General features: G+C 38.0%; 1 protein-coding gene and 1 pseudogene across 1 annotated transcript; one reads left to right on the forward strand and one right to left on the reverse strand.

The window, feature by feature from the left end:
* Positions 1-2,183: 2,183 nt before the first annotated feature.
* Positions 2,184-4,068, reverse strand: LOC110059736 (uncharacterized). The gene has a single exon (XM_089278130.1). It carries the CDS (start codon positions 3,156-3,158, stop codon positions 2,394-2,396), a length of 765 nt encoding a protein of 254 aa, XP_089134256.1. The 5' UTR covers positions 3,159-4,068; the 3' UTR covers positions 2,184-2,393.
* A 1,242-nt stretch (positions 4,069-5,310) lies between these two features.
* On the forward strand, positions 5,311-9,115 carry LOC149099754 (uncharacterized; annotated as a pseudogene).
* The last annotated feature ends 6,805 nt before the right edge of the window (positions 9,116-15,920 follow it).

Here is a 15,920-nt window from a genome sequence, read left to right on the forward strand (position 1 = left end):
TGGCTCCAATAAGGAACATCCAACCCACTCCCCCTCCCCCTTCCCCACCCTACCACCTTGCTTGACACCGAAAAACATCAGCAGGAAAGCATGGGCACGCAGAAACGGAGAACACAAGTTTGCAAATCTGGGTGGATATATGGGAAAGTTTGAAAAATTAAAACAGGCATATTCCTTATAAAGTGATGTTTGACTGAATTTGTCTTGACTTAAAGAGAACCTCGATCTCTTTCAAATGGATGGAATATCATCAACCACCAGTACTTCAAACGCTCTGGTATATAAACTTTCTAATCATACTTGGGTACTTCCTTAATGTTCGCAGACCATAATTATAACTTCTTCGGTTTTGTTCTCTGGGTTAATTAAAATACTAACTTGATGCAAGAGGCCGTGTCCTGAAGTAAGAAGTGCACAAAGAGAATGACAAGTTTGTAGCCCCTTGATTTGGAAGTCATAGCCAGTTTATTACATTTATGGCCAAATTTTATCACATTTATGGTTAGTGGTTTTATTACATTTATGGTTAAAAGTTATTACATTTATGGTTAATTTTTATTACGTTTATAGTTGGTATTACATTTATGGTTCTTATTACATTTATGGGTGATACAAACCTAATGTTTTAACTGCAAAAATCGGTGCCAGCCAAACATTGAAAATCAAGGGCAGATAATTTCGATGGAAGTTTATGTTGCACTTCAAGGACAAAATCTGGTGTCTCGTGATGTGTTCCTTTAGCGCTATTGGTCGTTTCTAATGTTATCCACTAACGAGGAAACCATTATCCTGTTATCAACTAACAAGTCTCTAATTGGTCTCCAATGGCTGGCTCGATGATCTCTTGAGCTTGTTCAATGATCTGTTGTTCCAAACATGCGTACATACATACATACATACATACATACATGCTTTATTGTTACCTCCCCAATGTAACATGATATGCTTATATATTAACGTTGTGGGTAGCGAAACAAACACAGCTTTCGACAGATTTTTTTCAGACTCATCATTACCGTATCCAACATAATTCCAGTTGCTCATCGCAAATATAAAAAGTTGCATAGTTTTAATGCACAGCAAATAGATTGATTAGAAGAAAGACAACCGAAGACAAGTCAAGTTTATGTAATAGCACTGCATACAGGAATGTTTGAAATGCGTCATCTGATAAGATCTTGCCTTTCCGGCCGCGCTTGACAGCCAGAGCATGATAATTCTTTTCTCTTAGCTACGGACTTTATTTTCCCAGCGATATCTTCGCTAATTGAAAAAGCTTTCGTTTCAACAGAACAGGTTTATTAAAAATCGAAAAAAAAACATTGAATGAACAGGATGATATTTATGATTCAAAATAATGTTACCAAAGCATCATGTCAAACTTCTGAATGGTTACATCTAAAGCTTATCACCCTTTTGCTTTTGCTCTAAATTCGAAGTTTTCAGCATCTTCTAAGGTTGTGCAGGTGTTTGCATGCTATGAGTGTGTTATTGGTGGAATTGACTAATATTATCCACTAACACAAAGTTGTTATTCTCTTTTATCGTTATTGAATAACAAACCACTCATTGGTTATAATTGCCCTGTTAGCAGATAACATTATTGACTCTGTGGGCCATAAAAATGCATGATCCCGATTGGCTCTAATATGTGATAACAAGAAATAACCACCAACACCAATTAGTCCCAACTATTTTGAACAAGTACCAATTATAGTGAACATGTGTTAGAAATGAATAAACAAATAGATAAATAAAAAATAAATAAATAAAATAAATAAACAAATACCAGTTAAAAACTTATGAACAGTAAGACTGTAAGATGTTTAGCTTGACTTTGTTTTTAAATGTTTTAAGGGGGAGGTGTTTAATGCTTTCGTCAAGGTGATTCCAAACTTTTACAGCTGCAAAGTGAATGTTGAATTTACCATAGTTTGTTTTGATGGTATTTTGATGAAACAAAACGCTCATTGCATTGCACTGCACATGTGTTTTCAGCAATTTTAGTACATTTGCCATTTTCCCCGCCCTCTGTAAGTTAATTACTAAAGCTCAAGTTTCTAGGTAAATGTGAGCATGTACGAACAAATTAATAATCTCCTTTCTTGTACGAGAAATACTGACCGCCCCTTCTAACTGTAATAGGGTTCAGTTACTATGCTCAAATCAAGCCGACTGACAAAATCAAGAAAAAAGAAGTGGTTCGGTTGGAAACTTACCAGCTACTGACACAGAATCTGTAGAATCATAATGGCCAGGACCACAACTTGTGAAAGCAACATACAATGGCTCTTTCAGAACAGGATCAGGTGGCACAAATGGAATGCAATAAGCCGACTCACTGGAAGAAACAACTACTGTTGGGTTTCGCAGAATGGGGGAAACGGTTTTCATTACGACGTCTCCCAGTTCATTGTTGAAAAATCCCAGACATCTAAATTCCTCAATATTCCTTTAAAAATTTCAGGATTGCTCTTTCTGATAAATTCACGCAGTTCTCCATCAGGTTCAAGCATTTGGTCAACAAACACTTGACGCAGAGCGAAGGTGTCCTCTGTTTCAAATTGTAACAAACCAAGAGAGCATACATGAGCCTGAGCATCTTCAGTCATGGTTGGAACCACCTTGTGGAGTTGCTTTATGATGCTTGTGAAAGCACAGTCTCCATCACCAACAACCTCATCTATTTCCAGATCAAATGCTGCTACATTTCTTTTTAATTGCCTTTGGTGAGCTCCTGCTACATCTGAGGTGGGTGACAAATCCAAGCACACTGAACCTAACACTTTCACAAACTTAGGATCGACGGCATAGGGTAAATCAAAAGCATCAAATGATCTCAACAAAGACTTCACATTTATGTTTTGCAAGACCTCAAATGTGCTGAGACATTGTGTGATTAAAACGTTAGCTACCTCTACTTGCAACATTTCTTCAACGTTGTCACAAACTAGGACCAGCCCGCCTGTGCTTTGGGATGCAACTTCATTTCCTTTATTTTCCAGAATAGTGCTATTACACTGGCTTGCTTTTTTGATGGGCTCTGTACTTTCTTCACCGTTGTTACCCTGTTTTTCACTTCCATTTATCCATTCTAAAGGAACTCCTAGTTGAAGATGAGCATCTCCAAAAACATCTGTTTTTTTCTTGGTATTCATGGGAAAAAATAAAATTGTCAGAATTGCGGTCGCCAGCTCAATTGAAATGCTGGTTGAGCCTACTAGAAGGGAACGGTTCAGAATCTGATGGACGTATTCATTTCATTCCACCACCAGGCGTAATATTTGATAAGGATCCCTTTCTAATGTCAATTCTCAAGTTTGCTTTAGCACACAATGTCACCTGCGTCACTGGTCCTTCTTTAACGTAGGCCCATCGATTGATACATACATCCAAGTTTTCTTTGATTTTGATTCTGTCAGGGGTGTTTTTCAATCTGGTATTTCCTTGGTCGTCTCTTGCCTAAAAATCAGTTCAAACTCTTTGCAAAATTGTGCATAAAGTGCGGAACGTTTATTTGCTGCACTTGTAATCCTACGAAATGCATGAAACAGATTGAGGAGGACTTTGACAGACCCAAAAACAGACATATTTCTCACAAACACAACAACAGTCATCAACGTATACGTGCGCCAATTGCACATTATCCCTGTCCAGCCTTTGTTTTAGCCCAGACAAAAAATCTTTGATTTCTGCTAATGCTGTCAATCGTGTGAGACACCAAGTCATTACCTCCCCTGAATCACTAAGTGCAATAGAACAGTTCTCAAACTGTTTTACAAACTTCCCCTCCACTTTCCTCGCAAAACCAATGTTTTTGCTTACTTTGAATGTGTGATCTGTTGATATAGGCGTCGACATAATTTTATTGAAAGAGTTACTGTATAATTCCTTCTTTAGGTCGAAATCCCTGAGAAAGAGATGCATTATGTTGTCATTGCTTGGCCAGTTGAAGAGAACATTATCTCTATTAAAGGGAGGATGGTCATCATTACTTCCATTTCTGCACGGTCCATCTTCTTCGGCTGACTTTAAATTGTGGCGACAATACTCTTTGAAGTTTAGAAACACTATCCCTTTGGCCGTTTGTAGAAAATTTAATCCCTGTAGTACCGGCTATTCACATAGTCCATAAGCCTAATGGTACAGGCACTTCTGTGTGATAGAATTAGTGGCAATGCTTTTTTCCTTCTGTTGAAGGCTTTTTAAAATTTCGACTGACAATGCACGTTCTTCATGTGTGGAACAACCATGTCTGCACAAGTATATACGTTGTATGATGAGCACATTACCAAAAAGACCATAGGCCACTCTTGGGTGGTACCCACTGATTGGATTAACAAGGTCGTCTGTCCACTTCCAACATGAAAGTTGTTTATTGTGACAGGGACAAGTGATCATAACATTGTACTGGCTGACGGGACACCAGATAAAAACCTTCGGCATATTACTCATGGCGGAAGGGGGATGAATAATTCCGTCAAACTTTGTGTCCTGAGGCTGTTTAGCATACTCTTTCATCAGTGCCTCGATGTATTCTATAACATCTTGCCTATCCTTCAGCGTAACACCATCAGTTTTCTCGGGTACAATGCAACAGGTCCAAACAAGAAGCAAATAAACTGCAAATGCAATAAAATTCCATTTCGTGAATGAGTCTTTTACTCCATACACTCAAATTCAGGACTCAGATTGATTTTTCCAGGACTCTAAAATTCACATTAACCCTTTCATTCCCAAGATCTTAATGTTAATTCTCCTTACTGTCTGCCATACATTTCATACTTTTTTTACTTGAGTTTAACAGATTTCCAGAACTTTCCAAGACCAGTACCCCTTTTCCAGGACTTTCCAGTCCTGGAAAATGCCACAATAAAATTCCAGGACTTTCCAGGTTTTCCAGGATCCGTACAAACCCTGCTTTATGCAGGCGGTCTACTCAATACTATCTGTTTGCAGAACAAAAGATCCTATTGTCGTTTTCTTCATTCTAACAATGCGACTTTATCCACGGTCTCTACCCACAATAATGAAGCGACACTTACCAGTAATCATCATATCTTTGAGTCGAAAAAACAAACTAAATGTGTTCATGGAATTCTTGAAGAAATATTCAATCTTCGACGTAACAATAGGACAAATGTGCTACTGGATCGCCCTGGCATTGTCAGTTTCCGCTAAACAATAGTGATTACTGCTGTGAAATTCTCCACTTACGTTGTCCGTATGTTCATGTGATCATCAATGAAAGAGGTGGGATTGGATAAATTTTTTTCAGTGCTTCTGAGCTCAGACTGTGCATTTGTCCACATGGCTACCTTTGACAGAGACCTCAACAATTCCTTAACTCAATGCGAGCCCCAATGTCGCAGCTCTGGAGAATCATCAACGACAATGTCCAACAAAGAAGACTCAAAACTTCTTCTAGAGAGAGACGGAGAAATTGGTCACCTGAAGAACAATGTTTTTCGGTCCATGACAAACTTTTCCATGAGGTGCATGGGTTACGTCGTGTACAATGTGGTAAGTTTTGTTGCCAAAGGTTTCTTGTTCAGCGTAATACCAAAGGACCATATCCAAACAGAGGTAGAAGGCGACGAAAGTGATTCAAGGGGAGTTTCATTTCTCGGATGATTGAATAATTAAGGTTACTTCCCACCTTCGCGGGTGCCCTTCAGGAAAAATTTCGTACGTGCGCCAGTTTCAATAAAACCTAAACAAACTATATATCGGTAGAAAGCTTAATAAATGTAGTTTTTGAGAAAAGTATAATTTAAGTGACTTTTTCCTTTGGGAAGTGTCAGCAGCCGGTAAACTGTGAAAGAACAGAGAGTTGTTCTCATGAATTAATTGGGTATCGAATGCCATGGCACGAGCAAAATGGCTGCACAGTCTTATTCAACAGGCATCAATCAACAAAACGGCGTGAGGCTTTTTTGATATTCTGATTGGTTGCCAAGATATCCTACTCCAAAGTTGAAGAAGCTTAAAATATACGAGATGCGTTGCATAAATGGTCACCATGGGAAAAAATATTTCAAATATGATAATTTCCTGACACTGTTTTGTTTGTTATTATCCAAGGAATGCTTTGGCCAAATTTTGCAAAAAATCTGTGAAATCTACATACCCTGTTAATTCGCTCAAAGTCAACACATTCTACGAGAAATCAAACGCAAGATTTTCGCTCAAAAAGGTTTGTAAACAACTCGTGCCGCCCCAGGAGATTATGTCACCTCTTGAAACCGCATGCCAATGGCATAACAGGACCTCCTGGCGTCAACTACGATGGGTTAGAATGTCCCGAGAAAAATGTTGCATTACAGTCACGTTTTCGATCTTTTGACCGGCAAGACGAAAGAAAAGCAATCCTGGCAATGGGTAAAGTTGCCAAAGGCAAGGGGAAATCCCGCGTCAAGAAACGAAACATGTCAACCAAAGGAGAATCAATCAAATCAAGTGAGAACATTCGGGCTGCTCTCATATCCGAAATGAGGTCTTTGGGGTAGGTTGTGTTTTGTTGATTTACAAATTATTTTAAGTCAAAGGAAAGCACATTTCCAAATCTATGTCTGACAAAATTTAGGTATAATGGTGACTTCTTTGTAAGAAACCTCGACGCGAGCGTGGCGCGGAGTACAAAGAGAGGAAAGGGACCCCGCAGAACACGCTACATACAATATTGCACGTGGGCACATGCACTTTTGGTGAGAACTGAGAACTTATTCTTGTTTAGCTTTAGGTTACCAATGTTTGCCTTGCAAGAGCATGTGCCATATTTTAAGCTATTGCTTCGTTAATTTTCCTTCAGAGAAAAGAAGTTGGCCCTGAAGATGCCAAATATGTGTTCCCAGAGGTCATTTTATCATACATAAGAAAAATTGTTCCAGGGGATGTGACAAAGGCGCTTGGCTGAACCAAGAGCCTTTGTCGCTTTCTGCGAGGCTTTTTTTCCTTTCTTCCCCAAAACCTTTCCTTTTTCTCTTCTTTGGCCCTGGTTTTTTCATTGATTTTACCCAAGGACTTCTTTCTGTTTTAGATTTCTCCATGAAACTCAAACGTGCAATGCACAAAGAAAATATGTAAATCACATGAAACAAGAACCTGCTTCCTGCGAAATTTCCTCTGAGATGTCACCTACTTATGAGATTATGACACCTTCATTGCTTATTAACTTTTATTGGAAACAAATTTTGTTAAACAATGTTGGTGATTTTTGACATTTTTAAGTTTTTTTCTGTAAATGTTAGATAAAACGATAAACTTCAATTTAGGCAAATAAAAGAAAAAATGATTTTTTTTCGCTCTTGACAGTGGGAAGTAACCTTAATTTCGCTGACCACTGCTAATTAGCGAAGGAGCTGTCACAAGCTAGTCAATAAATAATTTGGCCTTCTATAGAAGAGTTTTATATAGAGCAGGGCCGTTTGACTGGGGTGTAGCAAATGTCACGTCAAAGGTCACACACATGTTGGTCTGCATGGTACTGACATCATGTTTATGTTTTGCTAGTTCGGTTTGCTTTGGCTCATTTCAAAATATAATTTTGTCTGGTATCGTCAGAGACTGGTGTCGCTCTTCTTCAAGAAGACTACCGTATACATCAATATTTAACTGAGTGTTTTTTGTTTTGCTTCTTGAGCTCGATGTTTATCCCTCTCTTTGTTGACTTTGGTCGTTATCTGAAATTTCTGGATCCACATGATTCAAATGTAGATTCTCAGACAAATTTCCATCTACTGATTGCATAGTTGAGGCCGTACAAATTTGTCTTAAGCACAGTAATTCGTTTTTTGCAAATGACAACTTTCTTCAGATTCATGGTACGGCTATGGGTCCCAAAAATGCATGCAGTTATGCTGATCTAGCCATGGGAATTATTGATAAGAAAGCCAAATCACGGGAAATTAAACCCAACCTGTGGTGGAGGTACAGGGATGACATTTTTGATCTTTGGACCCAAGGGCCTGCTAAACTCGATGAGTTTACGCATTATATTAATTCTTTGTACCCACCATTAAATTTACTCTAGTTTCATCTCCCAATTCACTTAACATACTAGATCTTACTCTCAATCTGGTGGACGGTTTCATCCAGACTGATATCTACTCCAAACCTACGGATAACCGTATTTACTTGCTACAGAATAGCGCATGCCCTGCCCATGTTACGAGGGCCATTCCCTATGGAGTAGCTACCAGGATCCAAAGGAATTGTTCTACTGATGAGGCATTTAGTGAATGCTCTTCTGAGTATAAGGGTTATCTAGATAACCGGGGTTATAACCTGAATTCGGTTTCACAACAGTTTGAGAAAGCCCAGTCTATTCCTAGACAAACATTGCTTCAGCTTCAAATTTTTCCACTTGTGCTTGATTTCAACCCTCGCTTACCCAGCATTGGTAAAATTATTAGGAAATACAAGCACTTTATTTATGATTCACCATCTCTTGGAAAAATTTTTCTCGTAGGGTCCATCATTCCTGCTTTTCATAGAACTAAAAACATCAAAGAAATCTTGAGTAGTAAGCCTCGTGAGCAACATCACACGCCTGATAATCAGTAGGGTTGCTTTAAATGCACAGCCAAATGTGATCTATGTTGCAATTATTTAAAGGAATCCAATTGCTTTACTAGCACTAGTACTAGCAGGATGTATCTTATTATGCAGATTCTTAATTGTAAATCTAAAAATGTCATCTACTTGGTTACGTGCAAGAAATGCAATGTGCAATATGTTGGTTCCACAAGTAACGAATTTAAAATTTGTTTCCGCAACCACAAGTCTTCTATGATCACCAAAAAACATACTTGTGAAGTTGCTATTCATTTTAACAAATAGCCTCATGCTCTGGCAGATTTAGAATTTTTAATTGAACAGTTGTGTAATCTTAGTGTCAATAGTAATAGCTTTGATGACCGTTTGCTCACAAGAGAGGCCTTTTGGTGTGCTCAATTATGCACCCTCACACCTCATGGACTCAACAATAGGTGCGAGTTTAATTCCAGGAATAGGATTTGCTATAATTAACACCATCTTGCTGCTGTATTTTATTTGATTTTATTTGCTTTTTAGCGGGCGTTTTGCTATTTTTATTATTACGTAATTCTTATGTAATCTTATGTAAAATTTTTTTTATTTCTTTGTTCTCTTTGTAAGTTATTGTTTTGTAACTTATCTAAGGCTTTTTCATTTTTGTAAATTTTATTCCGAGTATTGATATTCTTAGTGTTGAAGAAGCCCGAATGGGCGAAACGTCCACTGAATTAAAGACCTCCTACGAGAAAAGTTTGCACCTTTTTCTGTTTATTCAACCTAAAATAATTATTTTATATATATTTTAAATCAAGAGGTAGCTGTCCAAGCCGCCACCAACCCAGATAAGGTGTGATCAAATACATGCGTTGTCTAGATCGATTACCTTAATATACCACGTTGAAGTGGAAATACGGAGATGATCACAATTTCTGTTTGCAAGCTTAAGCAGCTGCAAAAGAACAATTAATGCAAAAAAACCTGTCTTCTCTTTTTTTTGTACAAGTGCTCTTGTGGTGAGGCATTTGCTCTCAAAGTTGGAGAGATGCTTCAGTTTATAAACCGAGGTGGACAAGAGGATGCCCTTCGGGCTTTCATAAGGAGCCAAGGCATTGGATGCAATGACATCAAGTTGGTATTCAATGGCACTCAGTGCCATGGCAGTTATGTAAGACAGCGTGCTGCCCCCGAAGACTGCCTAAAACAACTTGATAAAGGTATTTTGGATGTATTTTATTATTAATTTAAGAATTTGAATTGACTGTTTTTAGCTGGAACCACCTTTTTTAAAATGCTAACAATGGCAGGCCAGCCGGGCAGTTTTCAAGCAATTTTCTTACCTAGCTTGGTAAAAGATGAAAATGGAAATGATAGAGACTGTAGGGCTGCAAACATTAAATATGAACCTCAACACCTAAATTATCTTCACATGCAGTCCTCTGAAAATGATCTAAACATTGAGCAAAACACAAAAAACACAACCCACTTTAGAAGATGGAAGTGTCAAAAAATAGTTCTGTAGAGAATGGCTCCCATGACAAAATGTATTTGAAGTACAGATCTGCAAAGTCCTAAAGGCAGAACATCAAGGCAAGAAAATATTCAGATAAGTAAAAACAGCTAATTGCCCAACTTGTCATTAAATTGGGATGTAATAATTGATAGGGATGAATTGATTACTTGGACTGTGATGTTATCTCAATTGATTACTTTATGAACAGATAAATTGTGTAGAATTTAAACTGTACCTACCTTCCATAATTGAATGACCATGTGGCATGTGTTCTTCTGTAAACAGTTGTAACTGGCTAGCCTCTTAGGAAACTGTCTTAAGAGCTTTTTCCTATCATCCCCATGAGGCTAGTCCAGTCCCAGGTCCCACTACCCTTGTCATCTGCATTTCTCTTCTCCCATATTGAGGAAGTGACACCTCAGTTGTTGATTGCCTCCATAAGTTTTTTGAGATGTTCTGACTTTTTAACTAATAATAATAATAATAATAATAATCGATATTTAAACAGGGTGACCCCTTCAGTCGCAGGACTGGTATCAACGGGGGCCCTGTATAACGTAAAATAAAAAGAGCATGTATAAATAATATATATCTATAAAAAACTAACTACTTTAAAAGATACGCTGAAATGTTTAAAAAATTAAAAAGCTTAAAAAGGTAATAGCGTTCTCATAAAAATTGGATATCGAATTGAAAATGTTCTAAAAAATAACTTAAGAAAAAAAATTGGAGATAGCCTTGAAACTTTCCTTAGGTGGCAAAATCTTTATGTTCGTTGGAAGGCTATTAAATGTGCATGCACCATGATAATAAAAAGACTTTTTAGCAACATCTAAATGAAATTTGGGAAGTATAATGTCAGTGATTGACGATCTAGTGCATCTGTTAAAAACATGTTGGTTGTCGCTCTGGCAGTGTAACAGGAAATAGTCTTTAAAGTATAGAGGAACTTCTCCGACCAAGCACTTGTTAACTAACAGTGCACAGTGCTTTTAACTGATCTTTTTGTGGTAGAGGAAGAGCTCTCCTTGTCATCCCACTACATTGCATCTTCAATTAAGTTTTCTAGCAGAATATCTGTGATTCTTAAAGGGATACTCTACACCATATTTCGACTTTTGCTCAAAATGTAGCATATGCACTATAAAAACTTATGAGAGACAGAAAGAGCGGGAGAAATAAATTCTAGCGGCTGAAAACTGCGCTACAAAAGCAAAATTTCGCTCAATTCGAGGACCAGAAGTGAAACGGACGACTTTTTAGGCACATGATCAATGACGTAGAAAGGAGAACTCGATTAGCGCCATTGCTTGTTTCACAAAGTTTATAGTTAGCATGGAATCAGGGGATTCGTGTAGTTCTTCTTCTGTTTCTTCTCAAGAACATTCTACAGAAGACACAACCTGGGAAGACTGTCAAGGAACGCAACCGTATCTCTTTGAGCCTTACGACAGTGAGGCTAGCTCAGACATGGACTCCCCAAATAAGTCCGATGAAGAAGAATTCGAACAACTGCAAAACACAGACTGGTAAGAGATCAATCTACTTCTTGTGGCGAGTTCTCTTTACAACAAAGTTATCTTGTCATGGTCTTTGTGATGGAATTGTTTTACGTGTATTTTCATGCGTAGATATCCACAATATTGATGTGTGAAATAATTCTCAGCTGGAATGTGTTTGTACGTTCATATGCATAGGTCATAAGCTCTGGGTCATAAGCTAAAATCTCGATTGGAAATTGTAGGTGTAAGTGTGGAAGTTGCCAGAGACTAAATCGAGTTGTAGAGTGCATTTGTTGTGCCGAAATGGACTGTGTCATAGCCAAAAACAATGAAGCTGTTGAGGCAGAAGGACTGGCTGAACCTCCCATTTGCATCACACAGCATCCAGGGTTCCACGCCGTTTGTTTGAATCGCTGGGTTCTACAGACAGCATGGTACCAGTACAAGCAACAATACCAAGATTCTTACGAAGGGCCATCTAAAAAAAAATAGACACATAGCCTACAGGCAGTTGGCGAGGTGGTGCTGGGGTCTTTTGGGAAAGGAAGTGCGAGTGGTTCTGCCATCATGTGCTGTGTGTTGCACATGAGCACACTTCCCGCCTCCAGGGCTCGAAGAAGACTTTGTATTTGAAGGATTTCACTTTCCAGACAAGTAATTGTTTTAATACTGTGTAGTATTGCAATTGGGCTTCTAGTTGACCCTACTAGTCTGTTGGGGTTTTCCTTGAGATTATAACTGACGAAATAATTGCATCTAGGGTGATTGGGTAAGATACTTTGAAGAACATATTTATATTGTGAAGATGGTAAACATTCTAAGATCCTCATTTAATGTTTTATTTTCCATTTCACTTTGTGTTACTGAGTCAGTCTTCTAAGACTGATCGAAGATCCTTGCATTTATGAGATCAGTGGAGTATTACTAACAACAACAGGGACTGCGAAGGGGGAGGGGCTGGCAGGGCTATAGCCCTACCACTTTTATTGCTGGGATTTATTTTCTAGGACTTCAGATGACATTGATAAAATTTGGATTTCACCACTTGAAAGTAATATTGGCCAGTAGTATTGGCCAGATTTTTTAGCCTTACCACTTAAAAATGGTCTCTCCTGTTCCTGAACAACAACAGCAATACTCTTTATTTTCTTTCATTTTAGCGGAGCCTCAGCGCACGAAGCGCGCCAGCAAAGCACCATGGGTAAATAAAATTGGTAACCCATCAAGAGAAAATTTGGTTATGACGTCAGCGTATGAGCGAGCAAGCGAGCGAACGCCGTCCATACAGACTCTGAGGGAGGGGGAGGGGCGTCTCAAGGTATCCCTCACAGGAAAGCTAAGGAATGCCATCTGTTCTGGCCGGGAGTTTCCAGAAAAGTCAGTGAAAAAAAAAAGAAACTTAGTTCTATTTGTTATGTTAACAAACGATCGGAGGGGTTGATCTAACGTTTTCAAGATAGGGTTTAGTTGAAGCAGAACGTGAAAGAGAACGGCAGAGAGCAAGGATTAACAGCCAAAGAAGTGGCGAAGAAGATCGCGAAAGAGCGGGCCAGGGCTAGAAAGGAGGCGAGATAGTACTGAACAATGCTGTGAATTAGATCGAGTGAGGGCTAGAGAAAGGAGATGAAATAATACCGAACAATGCCGTGAGGCAAAGCGAACGACGGCTATAGAAAAGAGCTGGAATACCCAAAAAATTTACTCAGAAGACTACAGAACTTCACGCGTCGAGATGTGCAGCCGTCCAAGAAGTACTAATCACATGATTTCATCAGGTGATCAACAAGAGAAATCAAACGTGTTTCTTGTGTTTAGAGGAAAAAACAGCGGGAAAAAAGTGGTTGATGCATTGATCTATCGAAAAGATTAGATCAATTCAGTCTTTGCAACTTTTGCTGGAAAGTTTTTGCCTATAGGATTCAAACTGAAGTGAACTGCCAAATTGTGGTAAGCGACTTTGTTACATAGAAACTTTCGCATTTTCCATAAAAATTATGTAGTTGCTTCGGCGAGATAAGCTTAGAAGTTAAGCTTATATCTTCAATAGGAGTTTCAAAGTCTCCCTGATTATCTGATTTGGAACCATACTGGGAGAAATTAGATAAATTTCAAACAAGACTAGGGTCATTGTTGAATATAAAGTTGCATAAATTATTGTAAACAAACAAGTTTAGTTTTCTGTCGTTTTTCGCCGTATACCGATAACCTCACGTCTAAAAGTAATAAAACTGTATTTGTAAATACTGCCAGGCGAGTTTTGAACTTTTCTTTGTGTTAGTAAGGACAGCCGCTTTGTAGACTGCTATAATTTCTTCTTCTGTTTACCTTTGGAAGAAGGAAAACCATCGATTTGCTATCCTTGACAGCTTTTGACGCTTGTAATTGTTGTCATGCATACTGCGTTTACAAATTATGGAGACTTCCTCGTTTTGTTTGTCTAATTTATTGGGTTTAGTGAAATGTTTGGCTTAATTTCTTTTAAGGTTATTGTTAAAAGACTGGTAAAGCTACAGCCGAAAAAAGGACTACAAAGCCGTCGGCAAAAATAATATTCAAATTACGCTTTGGCGCGAATAATTATTAAACTTGAACACCGCAAGTCTTTGAGATTTTGGACGTTTTGTGGCTTCTAAATGCATTTGTTGGCTTTAACTGGAATGATAATCAATCTTAAACGAATTTTCTGTAACATTTCTGGCGTCCTTCGTTTGATTCAGGTGTAGTGATATGCATATTGTGTTTAAGTAGTTTTCCTCGGTTTTGTTGTTGTTGTTGTTAAAATGTCGAGTGGATGATTAGTATTACACTAGGCTTGCTGAAGCAGCAAGTATGGAACATAATTTTCCAAAATACTAAATCCATACACTCTTTTGAAACGTGGTAAATTGTTTATAGCACCTCCATATTCCCCTTTTGCACATGAACATGAACTATTTTTTCTACATCAATCAATGACCCTGCATGCAGAGAAAGCTCTACACGGAGATGATTCCATTGGTGCCACTGCATTTGGGGATACACGGTTCCTATTTTTCAATTTTTTTAAGGGGGTACGTGTTCAACTTTGGTGCATGTAGGATATATTTTTTATCCATTTAGCTGTAATTTTACTGATGTCTTAATTAAACATATCTTGGATTTGGCTGACCAAATGCACATATGCATCAAAACCTCCGAGTGTGTTCAATTGTCTACATGTAGTGAAGGCAAAATATGTGTAGATGGTATACCTTACTTATAGCTTACTGATTAATTTTTGACATAATTTAATGACAAAATTATATATTTGATGGGGCCACCCAGTAATTAACAGTCCCCGTAGTCCACAATCTTTGTGGAGAAAAAAAAAAACACATCAATTATTGAAGTATAATTATATAATTATAATGGTAGCCTACATGCTGTAAGTGTTCATCCACAAAGTGTTATTTTTACCATTAATGCCAGGGGGATTTTTTCATTGTGAATGTTGCAATGTCATAATTTTGCAGTAGGGAATGGATCTCATTATATTCCTGTGTGCTGTTCTTAATACTCCACAGCTGTCATACCTTTAACTGTATCTTTTACAGTCACTTTTGGGAAGTGTCTTAAGGCTTATATGTAGAATTCCAGTATTTTTGAGTTATTTTTTTGTAAAAAAAATACCTCTTAGTCGGCGCATCGGGTATGTTATGGACGGGTCAATGGGTGAGTGAGTGAGTGAGTGAGTGAGTGAGAGATGTATGTATGTCACACCAATCAGATTGGATCTACTATGAACAGCCAATCAAATTTCTTGTTGTAAAGGTAAATGGTACGTGAGAAACACAAGGTATGTATAAACACAAGGACTTTGGTAATTGAAAAATAAAGAGTGACGTGTATGTTGCCGGTTTGTGATTTTTAGTCCGGTTTGGAGGGGAGTGTGACAGTTACATACATACATTGGGTTGTTTTAGAGTGCATAATTTTCAGTGTAATGGTGGCTAGTTATGAACGAGATGACTCATGAGTTTTGAAGCAGTTCATGAGTAGTAGGCAAATGGCAAGAGATATTTTTATTTTTAATTACAAAGGGTAACTTGATAGTTTTGCTTTTCACAAGGAGTTAATTCAATTAGAGGTCACGAATCGTCTGTTCTAGTTCTTAGGACATGTTTTAGAGGAGACGAGACTATTTAGATTTGAAGCAGTTGTAACGTTTACAATAGTAAGTGCAGGTAACGACTGTTTTGTTCTTATTGCATGCAAATACAACGAGATATTTTTATTTTTTAGTTACAATGGGTAATTTGACACTCTTGTTTTTCACAAGGTAGTAAATTCAATTAGAGCTGACGAATCGTCACCACTTGTTCCCACGAGATGTTTGCTATTTTTAGTTACAA

This window comes from Orbicella faveolata, unplaced genomic scaffold (assembly GCF_042242905.1).
Source record: "Orbicella faveolata isolate gen_17 unplaced genomic scaffold, um_ofav_v1 contig_46, whole genome shotgun sequence".
NCBI lineage: Eukaryota > Metazoa > Cnidaria > Anthozoa > Scleractinia > Merulinidae > Orbicella > Orbicella faveolata.

Coding starts and splice junctions, on each gene's coding strand:
- LOC110059736 (XM_089278130.1), bottom strand. CDS start 3,158: ATGAATACCAAGAAAAAAACAGATGTTTTTGGAGATGCTCATCTTCAA.